The 20,591-nt window shown below is 34.1% G+C and overlaps 1 protein-coding gene across 4 annotated transcripts in view; it reads right to left on the bottom strand.

Moving 5' to 3' along the window:
* The window catches only part of LOC119828885 (nuclear factor of activated T-cells 5), a 78,384-nt gene that overhangs the window by 12,764 nt on the left and 45,029 nt on the right, over nt 1–20,591 (bottom strand). For 3 of the 4 annotated variants that reach the window (XM_038351182.1, XM_038351201.1, XM_038351191.1), the window contains exons 2-3: nt 6,274–6,571; nt 297–470 (exon numbers count right to left, since the gene is read on the bottom strand). In XM_038351182.1, coding sequence (XP_038207110.1) covers nt 297–470; nt 6,274–6,571 — 472 coding nt within the window. The remainder of the gene's footprint in view (nt 1–296; nt 471–6,273; nt 6,572–20,591) is intronic. The other variant, XM_038351209.1, reaches the window with a different exon arrangement.

Raw genomic sequence — 20,591 nt, 5'->3', positions numbered from 1 at the left:
CCGTAGCGTTGTTGTGACTGTCGATATATCACGTAATGCTTGATAACGGACGTGTCTTTTTGACCACACCGACATATATTCTGCGTGAATATCTTTTATAACATGATTAGAACAATCGATTGTTAGTTTGAAAGTGTAACACATGCGGGGTTAAAGAACAGCTGATTGGGCGGGATTGTGGACGCAGCATTAAGCGTTTGATAATAAAGTATAAACATCGCTTGAACGCTTCGCTCACAGGCCCGCACATAGCCTCGTGGAAGTGAGCAATATGGAGGTGTACAAGTGTAACGTACGCGGGTACAGGCAGGGTGGCGGGCGCAGCGTCGAGCGGCCCGGGCGCGGGCGCCACGGGGGGGGCGAAAGCGTACACGTCATTCGCATCTTCGCACTCTATTTTAACGTCCGACTCGTTTTCACGGCGACGCTTTGTATCTGGCTGTTCCCATTCCTCCGGCGCGTCCGACAGTCTGCGCACACCCGTTACAATTTCGAATTTAGAACGTTGCAATTTATTTTTATCTGTCAAGGATGAATTATAAGCCAAAAGCGTGTCGCAGATCTTAGAAATTTAAAAATTTTTAATTATAGTACAACATGCTAATTTATTAAATTTAAAGTGCTCGAAAGCTTACTCAAATTCAGTGGGATATTGAAGGAACGACTAATATATGCGCTGTTAAAAAAATTTAATTCAGGTCCATCTACTTGTATCGTTATTTGGCATAAAACAAAAACAAGAGAACATGAAATGGTTAGTTAAGAAGGTTAGTTATTTATCGATCATCAAATCGTGTAACACATTCGCTATACCAATGTTAATCATTCAAACATTGACCAAGAAAACATCAGACGTCACCGTTTACCATTACCATCAACAATATCTTCAAATCCCAAAGGTCAAGGTAAATCGTTGCGTATTACATACGCTCTATTAGCCAAAAAATATGGCATATCTACTTTGGATGCTTAAAACAAGATTTCTTAAACCAGTTATTAAAAATTGTGTCGTTCGTTCTTATGAAAAACCTATGATAAATATTAGTATTACAGATTTCGAAAATAAAGATGTAACATTTATGATTTTTGTATTATGTTTATTTGTTATAAGTATATTTTAAAATTATTTATATTTTTGTTTTCATTAGATCTCGGTTTTAATAAACGGACATTTCACAAAATATTTAGCGCTAACATCATTCCAGTTAGAATCATCGTGCTCAATACTGCTTAGACAACATACAAAAAATCCAACCTACGAAATTCTAGAGCTTCCGCAGTTACCTAATGTGTACAGTTTATCTTTATTAATTATGCGCGCGCGCAGCGTGGCGCCGCGATTGCTGACGTATTTTTGGCAAACCGCCGCGTGAATCATTCTTACCTATTATAGATTTTACTCTACTGAAGTTTTATTCAGTATTTCATTCCGTAAACAATGAAATCCGTTGCCATGGTGATTTTAATGAATGTTATTTGTTTAGGTGTGTGGATCGTATTGTTTCGGCATTCCGTGATATTTTTGTAAGCCGCTTTGAACGTATAGGAAAACAAGAGTAGATAGCAGGACGAAACAACAGAAATTTTCAATTTTCGAAGGTATTTCTCATTTGAGAATCATAGATGTTAAATAAATATCAATTAGTATCGTTGAATAAGTGATATATTATACGACAAAAATATACTCTTAAATTATCTGTTCATTTAAATTGAGTAATTTAGGCATTTTACTGTAGTGTATAACTATCCTCTCATAGATAGTTACCAATGATGATTGTAATATTTAAAAATATTAAGCACCCCACGCTTTTTACTCTTGTTGAATCACTGTGTTAATAACTTAAATTTTATTATAATTTTGTTTTGAGGTGATTCATTATGATTGATTGTTTCATCTGCAACTATAGTTACATTAAACTCTTTGCCATCAAAAATTATTTTCTAGTTTTTAGTTCAATTTGCAATAAAAGTGTGTTTTTTTAGTTTTATTTAACTATAATTATTAAATTATCTATTCCAGAAATGTTGACATTGGACAATTAATAAGGATAAGAAGTGATTTTTTTAACAACAACTCGTAAATATTTCCCGTCAATTACTGTCAGAACTTTCCAGGAAAACAAATAACAATCTTATAGGAAACGGGTATGCCGTATGTACTTCGCGATAATAATTTTAAAGATAGAATAAACTGAATCTCACGAAAGCTTCAAGGATAGCTGCCAAAAATACCAAGAGATGCTGAGGCGACGATCAGGAGACGATTTATTTGCGTGCGTCATCCGTGAGGCTGGAAAGCATTGACATATTTTCGCTCATTAATCCACTTAACCTCAAATTACTTTTAACTTTCCCGCTATTAGTTTTTTTCTAAATTCGAATTTAGTTTTTTTTATTATTTACAGCATTATGCGCTGTCAAACCTAATTAAATAATAACTTTGACTCGACTACCTATCAAATTATTTAGTGACAAAAAACCTGTATATTTATATAAATCGTTACTTCAAGGCAGTTTCGACTTGATTAGTTTTTTCTTCTAAAACCGAGCTTTAATTATTAAACTAAAATAAACATCATATTCTATGAATAGAGCATATCACAGTTACAATATTGATAGGTTATCAGATGCGACACCGTTATCATCCGCGATAGCAGGACGGAAGTCGCGCTGCGAACATTTTGTAACTATTTAATGAGCATTTTGTGAAACAATTGTGGAGACACGTGTTTTGCGATCGCAATTACGCAGTTTTGATTCATATATTTGAACTATGACCCCAATTTTCTAGGAACGACACTGATTTGCTGAATGAAATTTTTTTGAATCGACTTCAAATAGGTTATCAATTTATATGATGTAGGTATGTTTTAATAATTAGCCCCCTACGCAAATTAGATAGGTGTTTTAAGTTTGACATTGATGTATGTTTGTGTGTGTGTCGGTCTCTAGCTCTGGATAGTCCTGTTCGATGCGGTTTTTGTTATTTACTCAAACTTCTAATTCAAAATGGCCACAATCCACAAACTGCAGGTTAGTTCTATAGATTATGGATGGATGGATTACCACTTTTTACCCTGGCACCTTGCGAGTCACGCCGCGGGGTTATAGCTAGTGTTTATGTATAATGTATACCTATAAATCAATTCTTTTAAAGTCTCTCGAGCTCTTTGTATGAAAATTAAATTTACATGTTTTTACCACTTGTCTCTCAAAGATTTGATTTTACGGTCTATTAAACAAACGAAAATACTAGAAGATATTTCGTCCAGTACTAAACTTGCTGCGTTTGGATACATGTCTCAAATTGTAAAAATGCTATGCTAGCTATTTTAGCGCACACGGGTAATGATCGATGTTTCAATTGATTAAATACTCGTTTGTAAGTATATCAAATATTATCTTAGCCGAATTTAGAGATACAAACTTTGACGATACTACTGAACTAGATAACATTAAATAGACGGCAATTTTACCGACAATTTAAACAAGATTGGGCAAGGTAAGTTGTTCGATAAAACGGGTTGTTTTACTTCATTTGATGTATTTACTACTGAATAAAGTGCGTATAAAAAGATAACATGACATATAAGTATTACTACTAATATAGTTTTACACATTACTTATATGTTAATTTTAAAGGGGATAGTTATATGGGTAGAGCCGGGTTTTTACTCTAATACTAGTATAATACAAAAACAAGATTTTATTTTAATTAAAAGATTATTAGAACATTTCATCATTATATATTTATATGGTGTATTATAACTTCATATTCAATTGACTTCAAAAAAACTATGAGGTAACTACTTTAACTAGCTTTTTATTGACTGAATCGATTTTTATGATTTTTTTTTTTTATTTGAAACCTGGTGCATTTAGGTCTAGTTCTTACGATTCGAACGCGTTACAAAGTAACCATTTATCAATAATTTTCGTATTTTTTTTATTAAAATTCATATAATTTTTTACATTTTCTATGAGTATCCTGTACCATTTATTGGCATTAAAATTACAATGCAGATATCACAATATATGATATTTAAAACGCTAAAAGATTGCCGTTTCCGCGTTAATGGCATTGTTTTTTGTACGATGTTGACATTTTTGTTTTATATTAGCGCCTCTGTCTTACCGGTATAGGCATTGACGACATTACCAGGTATGTGTTTCTGTTATTTCGATTTTACGTGTGTAGATATATATTTATTGATTTGATTATTGAAACTTTTGATTTCATCTCTGTAGATTTATATCACATAACCTGTGTGCGATCTAGATTCTATCAGTAACTGTAGTTTGTCTACAGTTTTATTACATTTATAAAAAATGTCATTTTTACATTTTCCTTATACAGATTTATCTCTGTTGAAAATTAATTTAATTTTATGTTTTATATTTTACGGTTTTTGTACATAAAAATTTCAAGCTGAAGAGTTTATTTGTTTGTACGCGCTGATCTTAGGACAACTGGATCGAAATGAAAAATATCTTGAATTTGGATATATATTCATATAATATAGCATCAAGTACAACGTAGAGGAAACCAGGAGGCACAGTAATTTTTTAAAAGTATCATTTATTCCAGAATATCTTTTATGATAGGATGCAAAAGTTTTGATAAAGAACATATTTTATATTGTCATATATTGTTAATTACATTATGAAAACACTACATTCTTCACGTGTATTAATTACATAAACAATCAACAGTCTGTCAACAGATATTTAATATTATAAATAATAAAACAGTATGTTAAAACTGCATCTCACAGATATCAGAGACGATAAACTGAAAATTACGTGAATGCACGCATCTCCACACCGAAGGTCGCAATAAACTGTTATCTATTGAAACATTAATCTATGCCTCATATTAATAGTCTGTGGCGAGTTATTTAGACTGCCGTTTTATGTAAACAACCTACGTCTATATTAAATACTCTGTCTATTCGGTTTTTGTACTTTTTCACTTAAATATACATTATTAACCTAAACGATTCGCGCTATGCCACGCTTTTTAGCTTCACCTGTATGTTTGTATGTAAACGAATCCTTTAGGCTCGAATTTGACCCTCTTTAAACGGACAGATTTAATAATTTGAACACGTATTAAGGATCGGTGGAAGCAGAATTATTTCATGAGTTTATTTTATCATACTCAGCAGTATTGCCGGGATTAAATAATTTCCTAATGTATACTCTATATGAGAGTCAGTGAAACAATATAGTTGATTCTATCGTCAAAGCTTGATTTACAGTTTTTATTTTATATACACACTAGCTGCAACCGGCAAACGCTGTTCTGCCTTACTCTTATCGTTTAGTGGTATGAAAAATAGATGTTAGCCGATTCTCAGACCTACCCAATATGCTTACCAAATTTCAGAGGAATCGGTCAAGCCGTTTCGGAGGAGTATAGAGACTAACATTGTGACACGAGAATTTTATATATAAGATTTATTATTTCTTTTAGAGTTGATGAAAAAATCCCATTTAAAATTAGTAAACAAATAAAATTATTGAATTTTTGAACTGTATGCCAAGATAACGCGAAAAAAAGGTCCTTTCATCTTTTGTCCTGAAGAAAACGGAGGTCACATTACATCATATACTTTTGTTGTCATGGCAACTAAAATGAGGACATATAAACCAAAGCGAACTATTGCGGTGCCCTACTAATTAATTATACTACAATTTTAAAGTAGCGCGCGAGATCTGATGTAATCTTGGTCAAACATGTCTAAATTAATATTAATATTAGTGATTATTGTTGGACATACTATTAGTAACATGCTAATTATTTAGTTATGTAAATGTTTTGTTGTTAATAGTAGGTTCAGAATATAAAACGAAAGGTTTTTTCGTTTAATGATATTATGTAAGATACAGTACAATTATTAGGCATTATATGTGCTGTACAATGTACATTGTTAATATAATTTGTTAAAAGCAATGCGTAAACGACTCAACAGAAGCATAACATGTGAAAAGCATTATTATCTTTCAAAGCGAAAATTGTTTATTTCCCATACTGAAACGTTTAAAAAACGAATTCAGATGACGTATTTTTTTCATAATGGCAAGCCAGTCAAACATCCTGTAATACAAAATTTCAAATAAGGAACATTCAATTCGCAGCTCAAAGCGAGCGTCGACGTGCATTTCATTGGACGCAGCATCAACAATTTGTTAGCATGACAGTCCCACATTGATGACACACCGACGAAGCGTTAACATAACATTCAGAAGCGGCGAATGATTATGTCTCACCTGTTGACGGGGTCTGGGCCGAGGCCGCTATCGTTGCTGTTCTCGCACGGCTCCGGCGGCCTGATCGTGTGTGTGTGTGCGTAATGCGCGAGCTTGCCGAACTTCCCCAGGTGCGCGAATTTCCCCGGATGGTGCGCGCTTTTCCCCGACATGCCCGGGAGCGCCATCTTGCCCGGGTGCGCCATCTTGCCCGCGTGTAGATACTTGCCCGGGTGCGCGCGCTTATGCGGCGCCCGGATAACCTTCCTGTGGACGCGCGCGCTCATAGTCGCGCTCGTGGACATGGTCATTTTCATGCCTGTCAACAACACGGGATCGTTAGGCTGGGCTTACGGTACCTATATTGCTATGAACCTATTTTAAACGTTGGATAAACAGTATAAGGTCTTATTTTGATTAAACTGAAAGAAAGCAAATCAATTTACTTCTACAGGCTAGGTACGACATTTAGAGCTTTATGTTTCATAACAATAAAAAGGGAACAGAAACGATTGATTAGTTACACTCATTCTCATAAGCACTCGTAAATTAGATACAGAATCCTCTCTTTATAATCTCATGTTAATTCAAGTATCAATTACCTAAGACAGAACGATGTATAGCCGTTTATATTCAGATGTTTACATAGTCAATTATTCATGTGTAGCGATAAGACGACCTTGAACCGCCTTAAGCAATACATCACAATTCTGAACACAACTGTGAGTAAGCAAGATTGCCATCAGATCGTAAAGTATTGTACGCAGAGCGCAATACGATGAACTAATACTTCCGATTGGTACAACGAATTATAATTTTGGGTGGCGTGAGAGTTGATATAAACATTTTACTTTTGTTAATATAACGTTCAAGCAATTGTGAAAGTAATTTTTACAATTACGAACGTCATAAGAAGTTCAGAATTAGATTTAATTAACATTAGATAGAAGCTGGAAGCACAAGTTCGTAAATTTAGGAAAATAATTTACCTGAAATATAAGTGTGGTCTCACACCGTTACAGATATATATGGCTGACGATGACAATCATATTAAATAGTTCATCACGATTGGTGATTACATTTCGCTTGGTCTACTACATATCATGTAGGTACTATGATCTTAAATTTGGAGTAATTCCAGCGAAAGAAAATGACAGATAGGTCTAGCGCCATCACTTCCAATTTCCCACATTGTATAACTACTACTTTAAGACGTTATGGCAGGCCACCAGAACTCACTACACGAGAGCAAATCCGCAGGCGGAAATCTACTTGTCGCGGATGAATTTTAACCAGCTCCCGTGGCCCCCTCACCCAAGTGGCTCGACGGAACACAGTGGGGTTTTGGTCGGTAAGAATCCGACATAACCCACGGCTCCATCCCCGGGGGCCGTTGGTATCTATGCAAGATTTCCCCACTATAAAAAAAAAAGGCGGAAATCTACTCCTCTTATATAATGTTGTTTATGTAGGCACGACAGTTTAATCGTAGAAAGTATAATCATGATATTTGTTCAACGATTCTTACGTGATTTCGTTGGTTTATTCAGACTTGTAAAATATTCACCCTCTTTAAGATTCGTTTTAAATATGAGCGAAGTCAAGGCAAGGATTGTATAAATATTCGAATTAAAGATCAAGATTTTACCGGATATGGGTGCATTTGACCGAAAAGCGGCGGGAATTATTGGTTTTGATACGGATTATGTAGGAATAATGTGCATTGCAAGAAGTTTAAGCGTTTACATGATGATTTTTTTGATAATGATGATGATACAAAAATATTATAAATATTGTATGAGTTACATGTTTTTCATCATATTTTCAATAATAAAATTCATTACAATATAATAAATTTTGATATTAATATTAATATACGGTTTACGACGTAAGAAACAGTGATATAGATTATAACTTATTACAAAATCAAGCATGAGTTTCGTTTTATTCAATACATAATACTTTAAATTTAATTTGTTTCAGTGGTCGATGATGAATCAAAAAGTACAAAATAGAAATCTTGGTCATCATGGTTCATTTTGTTTCAATTGTCTTTTAACTTTTAACTAAGTGCAATTGAATTTTCCAGTAATTCATCTGTCTTAAGAACAAGTATTGATAAAACCGATCATTTGAGGGCCACTAGTTCGTTACCTTCAAATGACGTATTTGCTGGTTTACCTTCATAACATTACATGTATATATTACTTAAAACTCATCATATTAGTAAGATAATCTTAGCTTCTGGAATCTGGAAGGAAGGTTTGCTACAGAGTTCTTATGTTTTTATTACAAGCTATCTTTTGCTGGTCATGACTGATGACGTAGGGACAGACATATCAATCGTCCAGTGACTCATAGATATAGATAACATTTCGCGGAATACACATACATTCGCAATGTAGGCGATAAAGTTCACAAATAAAATGCGTCCTTGGGCTCGCAATTCGAAGGCTGTTACGTAATCCGCTGACACAACAATATTGATGGGAATGGATAAGCGATTACACTGAGTGCGATACTATATCTTGTTAGTCCATTGTATGGATAATGTGAGATAGGTTTGCGAAAACGCGATGTATTCCATAAATATTAGAAAAGTCTCTAGAGGCTTTTGGTGACAATTGTTATAAAATGTAATAAGGTTTGTTTAAAGTATAATAATTATTTTTTTACGTTATCTCCTCTCAAGACAATAAAAAAGAAATATAAACTAGAGGTATCAAGCGAAATTCGCATATATTCTGCCATATTTATGTCATCAGAGTGATATTTATGCTGAGCCGAGATGCTCTACGCACGGAGTACACATTTGCTCCGATATCGAAAACAGAAGACGTAGGGTACCGAGCTGGTGGGTTGCCTGATGCTAAGCAATTACCACCGCCCACTAAGATACGCAGTGTTATATCATTACAACAGTGTTGCCAGCTTATAGAATAAAGAAAGAATTTACGACGGAAATATAGGAATTGGCTGGGATCGGAAAATTCGGCGGCTGGGCAATTCGATACATGGCTCAGAGATTAGACGCATCAAATAAAATCTACTATCGATAAACACCTGGCCTCTATCGTTACACCTTTAAATACATTGATAACCAATTATAAAGCGAGTTTTAAAATATATTTCGATAAGATTATTTTTATTGTAAAATTTTATTTTTCTTTTTAATATATATATATATTGAGTACTGTTGATATGATTAATTCATTTTTGAATAATACAGTATATTTTCGTATCGTATAACGTTCATAATAAACAATAAATTACTGTATTAGCACTTATCAGATACACATGATGCCTACGTTCAAAAATTATAATCAATATATTATTAAGCTGGGCTTTGAAATGTTCAGAAAGGAAGATTATCGTCTCTTTCAAAATAATGCACTGTAAAATGTCCTTTAAATATAATAGATTAATAAACAAATAATAAGACGTTTGATATTCAATCCATAAACTAATAAGTATTTAATAAAAAAACCATTGAATGTCAATTAAAAGCACCGCAGCATTATCGTCATTTTCTGCCAAGAATATTTATGTTCAATAGACCATAATTACACAGTATTTTATCCTTGTGCATTGTTAGCTTCATTAGATGCGTTTTTGCATTAATTTCATAGATCGAGAACGATAGCACACAAAGTAAACAATTGCAATGCAATGCGAAATACGCTTTTATCTCCAAGCAATAAATGCTAGGCTTTAACATACAGATCATTGCACGCAGTAAGTAACCTAAAACATTGAGTAATTAATGTTTAAGATAGGACGTTATAATTGTTTAGTGACAGCAACAGCTGATAACGCTATTTGATGGAATAATAACTGTAACTGCAACTACTTGGGTAGGCGTATAGCGTTTATTATATTTAAATCATATTGTAAACAATCCGTTTTGATAGATAACTAAACGTGAATTAGATACACATGTTGCATTTCATCTAGATAAATGACGTAGGCTGTACCCCCTACAGTGAGCGTGGTGAACGACTCAACAGCGTATCATTTATATAACAGTGGGCCGAGTTCATTACCCTGGGGTGCACCGCGACCTCAGATATCAATTAATATATAGCAAAGCATAAAGTTATGCTAATTATACGTTATATAATATGAAATTCAATAAAAAAACAACGATATACATTATCAATGCAATAAAAGGATGGTTAAAGTTCAATTCCTATTGAAAATTATAATACCTAGTTATTAATGTTTATTGTTGATAAACGCACCATGTTTGCTTTCTGATGATTTAATATAAGCCGGTATGTATGTTTGTCAATTTACTTTACTAATAACTAACATGAATACAATAATTATGATCAAGCATAACAAAAAGCCAAAATTTAGAGTTTTATTTGATATTTAGTTGATCCTTGAGATGCATAAAATTCCTCAGCTTGGTAGGACTTAATTTAAAACGTTTTTAAAAATATATTAGTTCACGGAGCTTCCTACAGAATGAATGAATATGTGGATGTTGGAAATCCACGTAATTTGATACACAAATGAGAAATTGTGTTAAATTTCAATGATTTTAAAATTATAGCTGCACAGTTTATTGGGTGCTCTTTGCTAGAACGCTATACGAACTGGTGGTAAATGATTTTATATTTTTATGATTTAAATTTGTCAATAAATATATGTTTGAAGTTGAGTTTGTGTAGATACAACTTTGTTTTATTGGAGAAAATTAAATGCCAATTGAAAACAAGTTTTTTTTTATGATTACTGCAATTAATAAACAATGTTATAAACGCGAAAGTGTGTGATTATGGATGGATAGATGTATGGATTATATCCGAAAACAGATCGTATCTGCACGAAGCTTGGTACAGACATAGATTATCTGGATTAGCCACAGGCTAGTTTTATCCGGGCCCTAGTTTTAGCCACGCAAGTGACACGTTCGTACCAGCAAGTATATTATACTACTGTAATATATACTATAAGAAGTCATATTACAAAAATGCTAAAATGCCACAATGCTCTTAATCATTCCGTTTACAACAACATTACATTCAAAATCACAACCAAAAACGAAACTACAATCGAATCTCATTCTCCATGCGAATATAAAGACGATAGTTACGTAACGCATTACAATAATGGGTCAGGAATTGAATAAAATACTGTTGTTCGCCATCGTGTCTTTCCACGTGAGCGATTACAAATTTAAATTAACGCTCGCTCCGACTCGTATTTTTGTATATTAAGTGTGGCTATGTCAGGTAACGCAATTATTTAAATAGAAGCAGATCTTTTTGTGTACGCAGATGTGCCGCGTAAATACGAGTTGAAATAATGTTGATGATATTTTTAGCCGTCTACAATTGTATATACTTATTGAAATATTAATTGACTTGGAAATTGGGTAGTTATCGATTTTATTAATTGTAATTTCTAATAGTCGCGTAAATCAAACAAAAGAAAAGACGCTTTTTCGCTGTATGATAGGCTAGTGCTAGCCAATCCATGAATGTTAGATGATATTCATAAAGAAAACTGTGTCATTTAAAAATATGTAATGATAATAAATCTACATTTACTCTGCTTTAAAAAGAATAAAGAGAGAAGTTAAAAGTACTTATCTGGTTAAATATCATTATTTAATCCCTTCAATTAAAAGCTTTAACCCGCCCTGTCAACAACAGATAATTTTGCATTTTGAATTCTAAGTAGTCAGTTTATTCAACTTTATTTTAACTTTTGAGTTTTATTGTTAGGCGGAGCTGCAATGTCGAATAGATGATAATATGATAAGTTATGTTAATATTGATATAGCAGACTCGTTTTTTCATGTTGTACCTTTTTTAGTAGTTATTCAAACGGCACTAAGCACTTTTGTAGTAAAAAGTAAGTAATTCAAAGATGACAAACAATCCTGCTTAATATTATAAATGCGAAAGTTTGTAAGCATGTGTGTATGTTTGTTGCTCGTTCACGCAAAAACTACTGAACTGATTGCAATGAAATTTAGTACGTAGACAGCTGGACAACTGGAATAACATATAGGCAACTTTTTATCACGATATTCCTACGGGATACGGACTTACGCGGGTGAAACCGCGGGGCGCAGCTAGTATACTATACAGACAACTATTAGATGCACTTGTATTTACAACAGTTACTTTAAAAAAATATTAAATCTAACTAAACTGGGGTCAAACGAGCGAGCCAGTCATATAGAAAGAACTATGGTGGAAACACAAAATGCCAGTCCATCAAAGCCCGTGTGCACACTTGAACCTAATCTGAATGGACGTCGATCGTCCGCCCACGCAGCTCGCCACTGCAAACACAGTATTATCGCAATTTATAAAAGGCTGACGACCTGCTGTGGAGTAAATAACTAAATAGCAGGTGAATGGCTTCAACATATCTCATACTGTATTAGAAACGCGCCACAGATCCGGTATCTGCGTGATACTGGTTTTCGTCAAATGGGTTAGACGCTATCAATTAAAGACTCTCTTCAGTGGCGAGTTTTTCTTGTTTCTAGCTATCTAAAATCTCAATAAATATGCAATAAAGCACACGTTAATGTCTTTTAACTCGGTACTCTCAATGTTCAATGCCGTCGTAAACTTAGAAAGTATCAAAGCGTGTTATCGATATAATAATAACAACAGAACGCATGAAATATAAAAATTTCACTAACAATGTTATAGTTAATCACACACAATGCATCGTGAAGGTCGCATGAAATTAACACAGAAAATCGAATGACTTGAATAAACGACGGTATTGAACAATGGAGGACTGAGTGAGGCGAATCGTAATTGTTAATTGTGCTCTCTAATAAGTATTAGACGCGTTACGCGGCTACGTTACGGGAAGTGATACTGGTTGGTGTATCTGCAACTAGCTGTAGCCCGCGGCGTCATCTATATCTGTACCAAATTACATACAGATACGATAAGCTGTTTTGCGTCAAAAAAGTAACAAACATCCATACATCTTTCCACATATCTTTCATCCTGAAACACACATACCTTTTAACTGTGCTGTACATCTAATCCTACTGTTTGTAAGTATATACGAACACCCATTTTTAGTGGGGGAGAACAATTATTGTCATTCCGACAGTTTTTCTTTCTGTTAGTAGATCTGATTATCTGATACCAACAGAGGTTGAAAAAGAAATACACTTTTCGTATACAATTCTATGTCTCCCACGGTAAAAGACCAAAAAAAAAAAATCGACAACTCATTAAAATTTCGTATCAAAGGCTGATAATACGAAAATCCCTTGCGGCACACGTCACACTTCTGTACTGACGTCTCATCACTGCAATAACCCAGATTACTCGATAAATAATCGTTAAGCTGATAAAGAGATCCAAATAAACAATGCACGACAATTAATAGATAGCATGTGTGTATGTGGGTCATGGTAATGGTTGTATTGCCATCGTGCTCGCGTCTGAACTCATATTTATGCTCATGGCTCGTGCGGTTAGATAACTAGTATATATTATATACCACGTATATAGAAAGAAAAAACATTTATTTGGCGACATGAAACACAAAAACACAGATAAAATGAAAAATAATAAAATAAACAACTAAAAACAAAAGTAAATAATAATAGCAAAGAAAAGAAATACAACAATAGCGTGTCCCACAATATCGCCAAAAAGGATCTAGTTCAGCTTGTGCCAGGCGTTGGCCTGGCGCTGGTTTTCAACTAGATCCCAAGTTATTCCGACTTGCCTGTATGCCTTGCCTGGACCTGGAACTTCCTACTTTAGCCCAATGGAAGCAGACAGGGCCAAATCCTATCCCAATCAGTCATATTCATTACAGTTAGTTTGTTCTGTATCTTTGTTTTTTTGAACGCGCTAATCTCAAGATTTAGCCCGACCGACGACGACGCCGGCGTCGAGTTAAATAATATTATGAATAAATCGCGTTTAAAATCCGTTAAAAGTGTTTCATTTCTAAATGTACTGGACAGATTTCAAAAATTTTTACAGTTGACTGTGTAGGTGATTCCAGAGTACAAAAAAGGCTATAACATAAAATGTACCGTGGGCGTGGGCAAAGCTGGGGGAGACCGCTAGTCAGTTAAAGTTTTTTATATTTTCAATAACATTTAAAGTCTAGATAATCCGGCAGCAGACAGCAAACCATCAAATAACCGACGCAATCCGGATTCATTATTCATTCAAGATTAAAAACATATTGCGAATCTAGATTGGGATTTAATGTGTTTTCATTTTTTGCTATCACAGCTTGCCGCGATGTTTTCGCGTTTTTGAATAACAAAAAAATCTTGTTGTTGTTCATTTATTTTTAAATCCGTCGGCCAGCACTAGCGTTTGTTATTATTTCTTGTGAAAGATAAACAATTTTTTGGGGACTGGCTGGCTGTTTTAATGTCAATACCGCGATGACTTGGCTGTATGAACTTTGTCCTTTGCCTGAATTTACGAACTATTTTAAAAAGTCCAAATTTGAATTTCGCGCGTCTTCAATCGTTGTTTGTAATTTACAATATACACGTTGGCTAAATGTATAGACTGAAGTTTTATTTGAATGAACTTTATAATAAAAAAGTAATGAATATTCACTTGAATACATATGATTCGAGTTTAATTCGAACAAGCCTCCATTAAGATTGGGGTTTTTCAAAACGGACATAACCATAAATTAAAATAATTGTACCGCGAAATTTGAAAACCAGAACTTAATAAAAAATTCAGACGCACTGCGTAAAATCCAATGACGTATCAGGCTAACTTTTAAGCAATTTGTTTCCGCTTTAATAAGATAAGACCTTCATAAGCGCCTCTTTCGTTTGGTTTTTTTACATATTTTCTACATGTGTGTTATTTGTAATGGTATTTTACAGATTGATAATTTCTTTCATTTTTATTAATCTTTGTTGTTCTCTTTTTTCTGTGATCATTATTTATTATGAAATTAAAATGAGTCATATAAAACGCGGTTTTGTGGTCTGGTGACCACGATCCACGCTCCTAATTACATATTAGGACAAACGAACCTATTAGGATAGTTAAAATAATTAATTATTTATGAATGAATTGCGTTTTACCAATGAAAATAACATTGAATTTAAATTTAGTAACTTCCTGACTCCATTTTGTGTTTTCCACCACCTTGATTTCGAAAAGTTTTGACATAGTGCAGGTGTATTATATTACTTGTCATGAGCATTTGATATTCATATTGAGGGAGTTAAAAAAAAGCCTCCTTCTTCTCTCCTTCCTTTTTTGGAAGTCGGTTGATAAACAGGATTTAATCATAAATTTTATAAGTTAAACTATTCGAATATAATATGTCTAAAAAGTATAACGTATTAAAAACTTAATTAATAAAACGATTAATATTGCCACGGGCGCGATGCGTGCTGGGGCCGCCTAAAATGTTGCAACTGCACATCCGGTTATAGACAATATATTTTATATTTTATTTCAGTTTTTTTATTGAAACATTTTTATTATTCACGCTTCATCTGTATGTTTGTTTTTGTGTTTGTATGCAAACGATTTCTTTGGATAACATTTTAAACGGACCGATTTAATATACTTTTTTAAGCCGGAAAGCTAGTTTGACATATTACAATCCAATGACTCAATGTGTCAATTACAATTGTATAAATTACCCTTGGCCTACAGCCAAATTGTATAAAAAAACTTTATGCATTTAGAAGACTAATCCTACGTAAACTAGTCTGAAAAACTTGTCTTACGATCGGAGGCCATTTTAATTTTATTCCTGTGTGTTTATCTACATTAAAAGTTATGCAATAACGTATCATTGTATAAATAAAAGATACACATGAAATTATACAAAATGGTGAGTTTTGTAAGGCTTTAATGATTCTTTCCGAGTTTTATTAACATATATTGACACAGTTTCACTAAGAAGTTACCTTTATTATAAATGCGAAAGTAGCACTGCCTGTCTGTATCTTTTTCCGTCTAAACCACTGAACCGTTTTGGATGAAATTTGGTATATAGATAGTTTAAGACAAGAAAGGACATAGTATAGTTTTCATGCCCAAAATCCCACGGGACTTATCCGGGGAAAATCGTTTGACCATCTCTACTTTTGACGTGCGAAGCCGCAGGCAGAAATCCTACTATTATTAGTGTTTGTTGCTCTTTCACGCAAAAACTACCGATCCGATTGCAATGTTTGGTACGTAGACAGCTGGACAACTGTAATAACATATAGGCAACTTTTTATCCCGATATTCCTACGGAGAGTTACGCGGGTGAAACCGCGGGGCGCAGTTAATCTAGTATAAAACATAACCTAAAAGCGAAACCCGTCGCAAAACGTCAACATTCAGGTGGCGTTCAGGCCGTCATCAGAGCCGCGTCATCAATACGTAGAACAATTGAGTCACGGGCGCTCACTGCAATCTTCTGCACGCGTCGCATACTCCACTGCAATAACAGCTTTTACGCGCTTTCATTAACCAATTACAAAGCGATTACGGGAAAACCCGAGTCATTATCTTGTTTTGTTTGATATCCATTAAGGATAATTTATAAATCGCTCATTTATATGCTGGTGCGGTTTAGGTTGTTGGAAGCGATATCTTACGGCTGTTTTAGAGATAAAACAATTGAGAATAAAACATTTATTGCTGAGTTACTGAATAATGATTTAAATATTATAAGGTATGGAAACTTTAACAGCGCCATCTAGCGCTCTTAGTTAAATCCATACTAATAAAATAAAATTCAGTGTCTGATTGTAATATTACAATGTTACTTAATGCATGTGGATTTATACACGTTCTGATACAAAGATATATTCTTCTGTCCGTCTGTTTATACCGGCTGTTCTCTGGAACAGCTGGACCAACTTTGATAGGACTTTCACTAGCCTGATAGCAGCCCAAGAAGCTTCTAATTAAATAATATAATAAGGAGCAACTTGGGCTAATTTTTATTACGAAATACCCACGGAACAATTAGCCTTTTTATTCAAAGGAAAAACACGGATGAACCCGCAGGACACAATGTATGTATGCCTCCTACTACACCTGTAAAATTGTGGAAATTTGTGAAAAACCCACTATTACAGTAACTGGTAGATCACAACATTAAACCCGTAAAAAATTATCCAATTTCCAGCTAGAAGTAACAGTATTTTAATTAAGAGATAATCTAGATTCTAGAACAAAAATAGGCCCACTTAAAACACCTCAGCGACATATTAACGTACCGCCAGCTAACAAAAAAAAATCATAACTCGACGCTACGCAGAAAAGGCAATTACCAAGCGATTAGTTGACCATTACCGTCGCATTAGTGATAAGAGATAAGAGACTCCGCTACCCACTTCTCAAAACCTGCGGTCGATACCACGCGTCGCTGTTACTAGACCTGTCACATAGTATTTTCTTGTGTTTGATTTTACGCGAGTATTATACATTTAGAAATTAAAGACTTTTTAACGGATTTTAAACGCAATTTATTCATTATATTATTAACCCGACTGTCACTAAGTCTCCCCGTTAAAAGATTTTAATTTCTAGATCTGTCACAGTTTTCTAATACTTATTTTGCTATGTGTCGACTGACTACCTACTAGTCAATTAGTTGTTTAATTGATAGCCTAGTCAATTTATTAAATCGATCTTTTCATATATTTTATATACTTGCAATAAAATTGCTTGTACATCATTGATTTAGTGAAAAATGAATCTATCTCGTTATCAATGCCTTCAAATTGTTAGAACTAGATCAAATTTGGATTATTAATCATCAAAATCTCACTCAGTAAACAGTTATGCAACAAAGAATATGCAGTCGAATTCTGAACCTTTTGTTGAAGCCGGTTAAAATTAACCCTATGATAAGTCTTGATAAAAAGACGTCAATATGAGGGATTGAGGTATTTGTATCGAGACATTTATTAGACTTAAATTTGTATAAAAAATAATACAAACTCATAAGAATATGTTCCGTAAGGAGCGTGTACATGGAAAGTTTGTAGGTGGAAAATAGGGTCGTCATAATGCGATAATAAAAATATTACCCAATGAAATAGAAAATGTGCTTGCAATCATCCTATCCTACTAATATTATGAATGCGAAAGTTTGTGAGGATGTGTGTGTTTGTTGCTCTTTCACGCAAAAACTACTAAACCGATTGCAATGAAATTTGGTACGTAGACAGCTGGATAACTGGATTAACATATAGGCAACTTTTAATCCCGATATTCCTACGGGATACGGACTTACGCGGGTGAAACCGCGGGGCGCAATATATGGTAGTAAATAGAATATTACTAAAAACAGTTTAACGGATAGATGCCAGCCCTAGACGTACGAGAACTCCCAGCGAAGTTATTGCGGAGCTTTCTGTTCTTATTAAACTTTTATTTCTCTGGACAACTTCTCAATAAATAATAAATATCGTTTCTTACACATGTACCTCCATTAAAGTTGACAACATTGACATTCCGTGTCAAGTCCTCTCTCTATGATATCCTACCAATAATATAAATGCTAAAGTTTGTAAGTATGGGTGGATGGATGTTTGTTACTCTTTCACGTAAAAACTATTGAATGGATTTATATGAAACTAAGCAATAATATAGCTTATACATCAGAATGAGACTTGAGCTATACAAATACTTGCTATTGCCCGTGGATTCGTCCTCGGGTGAAACTGCGCGGTGCAGCTAGTTTTTTATAAAACTCCAATCGAAAGGTCGCTTGTACCAAGAATCTACAAGAAACTCGATAGTATAACTCGAACTCATAGTTATGTACCCTAATATTATACAGAGGCTTTTGTATTTTTATATTTTTGCATGTTTGTAACTTTTTCACGCAAAAACCACTGTACCGATATCAAATATTCTTTCACCATAACAAAGCTGCAACTTCACTGAGTGTCATAAGCTATATATGAACCACGGGCGAAGCCGAGCGAAAGGCTAGTAACCATTAAAACGGATACACCTACACCTAATCGAATTCATTATATCAAATCGAATCATAACATTTCTACTCATAAATGAAGTTTATAAATATTATGACGTTTTTAATTTAAGAATATTTTAATTTAAGGCATACTAATTTAACTAAAATAAGGAAAGAAGCTGGTGCCTAACAGGCGAGTCTTTGGACTCAGCCTAGAACGGGTGCCACTTATCACAATTTCTGTAAATGTCTGTTATTAAGCAAATCTTGTTATTTGATAAGGAATAAATATATATTTTATATTATTTATTACACTTTAAAAGTCGCTAGTCAGCAAGCACCGAAACATTCTATAAAGGCGCATATCAAATCTTTGAAACAGCTATAAATCGCATTCGCATCAGACATGGGATCTCGAAGATAACACTTGAACAATTTTAATGGCGGCCATAAAACAGTCGTTAAACGTGACGTTAACACTCGCATTATAATTTCGTCGATAAACTGCTGTAGGTTCAGCTCTATTTATATTGGGCATTGAAGTTTAAAGCCTGTTTTATAATAATTTTGCCAAATTCTTGACTGATTTCATCGTAGGACGTGGTTTATAAAAATACTAGCTGCGCAACGCGATTTCACTCGCGTAAGTCCGTATCCCGTAGGATAATTGGGATAAAAATTGCCTATATGTTATTCCAGTTGTCCAGCTGTCTACGTACCAAATTTCATTGCAATCGGTTCAGTAGCTTTTGAGTGAAAGAGCAAAAGAGCAACAAACACACACACATCCTTACAAACTTTCGCATTTATAATATTAGTAGGATAGAGATATTTGAAAAAAAAAAAAAAAAATAGAGACAGACTGGAGATAATAGATAAAAATAACTATTGCATGGTGGTCAGTAGTTTTTTTAGAAAGTTTAAATGGAAAATTATTCATGCTCATTTATCCAAATAAGAGAAGAACTTCGAATATTTAACGAAACGCCATCTAGTGTCAAGTAAAGGTATCTAGGAACAAATCCAAAAGAAATACAAACGAATTGGCAACTTCCTTTGTTTTGGGAGACGTCGGTAAAAATATATGTTAACCGTACAGAACCTTCGCGTTTCATACGCTACCGTGCTAGCCTGATTTTTTGTATGCGCCGGCGCATCTTTCGGTAATAATTTCCGCTATACGTGCGAACTGCAAAACAGTACATTAAAACGTCTGTTTGTTCATTCGGCGGGGAATCATAGACAAAAGACAATCATCAATCAACGTCATTCTTTCAGACTTGCGCATATAAATATGATTATTAAACAGACAGATAGACATTTTAACAGTAGAAGGAATTTGTTGCAAAATTCTAATTGTAACTTTATAGACTTACTAGATGCGCCCCGCGGTTTCACCCGCGCAAGTCCGC

This window comes from Zerene cesonia, chromosome 1 (genome assembly GCF_012273895.1).
Source record: "Zerene cesonia ecotype Mississippi chromosome 1, Zerene_cesonia_1.1, whole genome shotgun sequence".
NCBI lineage: Eukaryota > Metazoa > Arthropoda > Insecta > Lepidoptera > Pieridae > Zerene > Zerene cesonia.
Note: the sequence above shows the minus strand (reverse complement) of the source record. Positions and strands in the feature narration are given on the sequence as shown.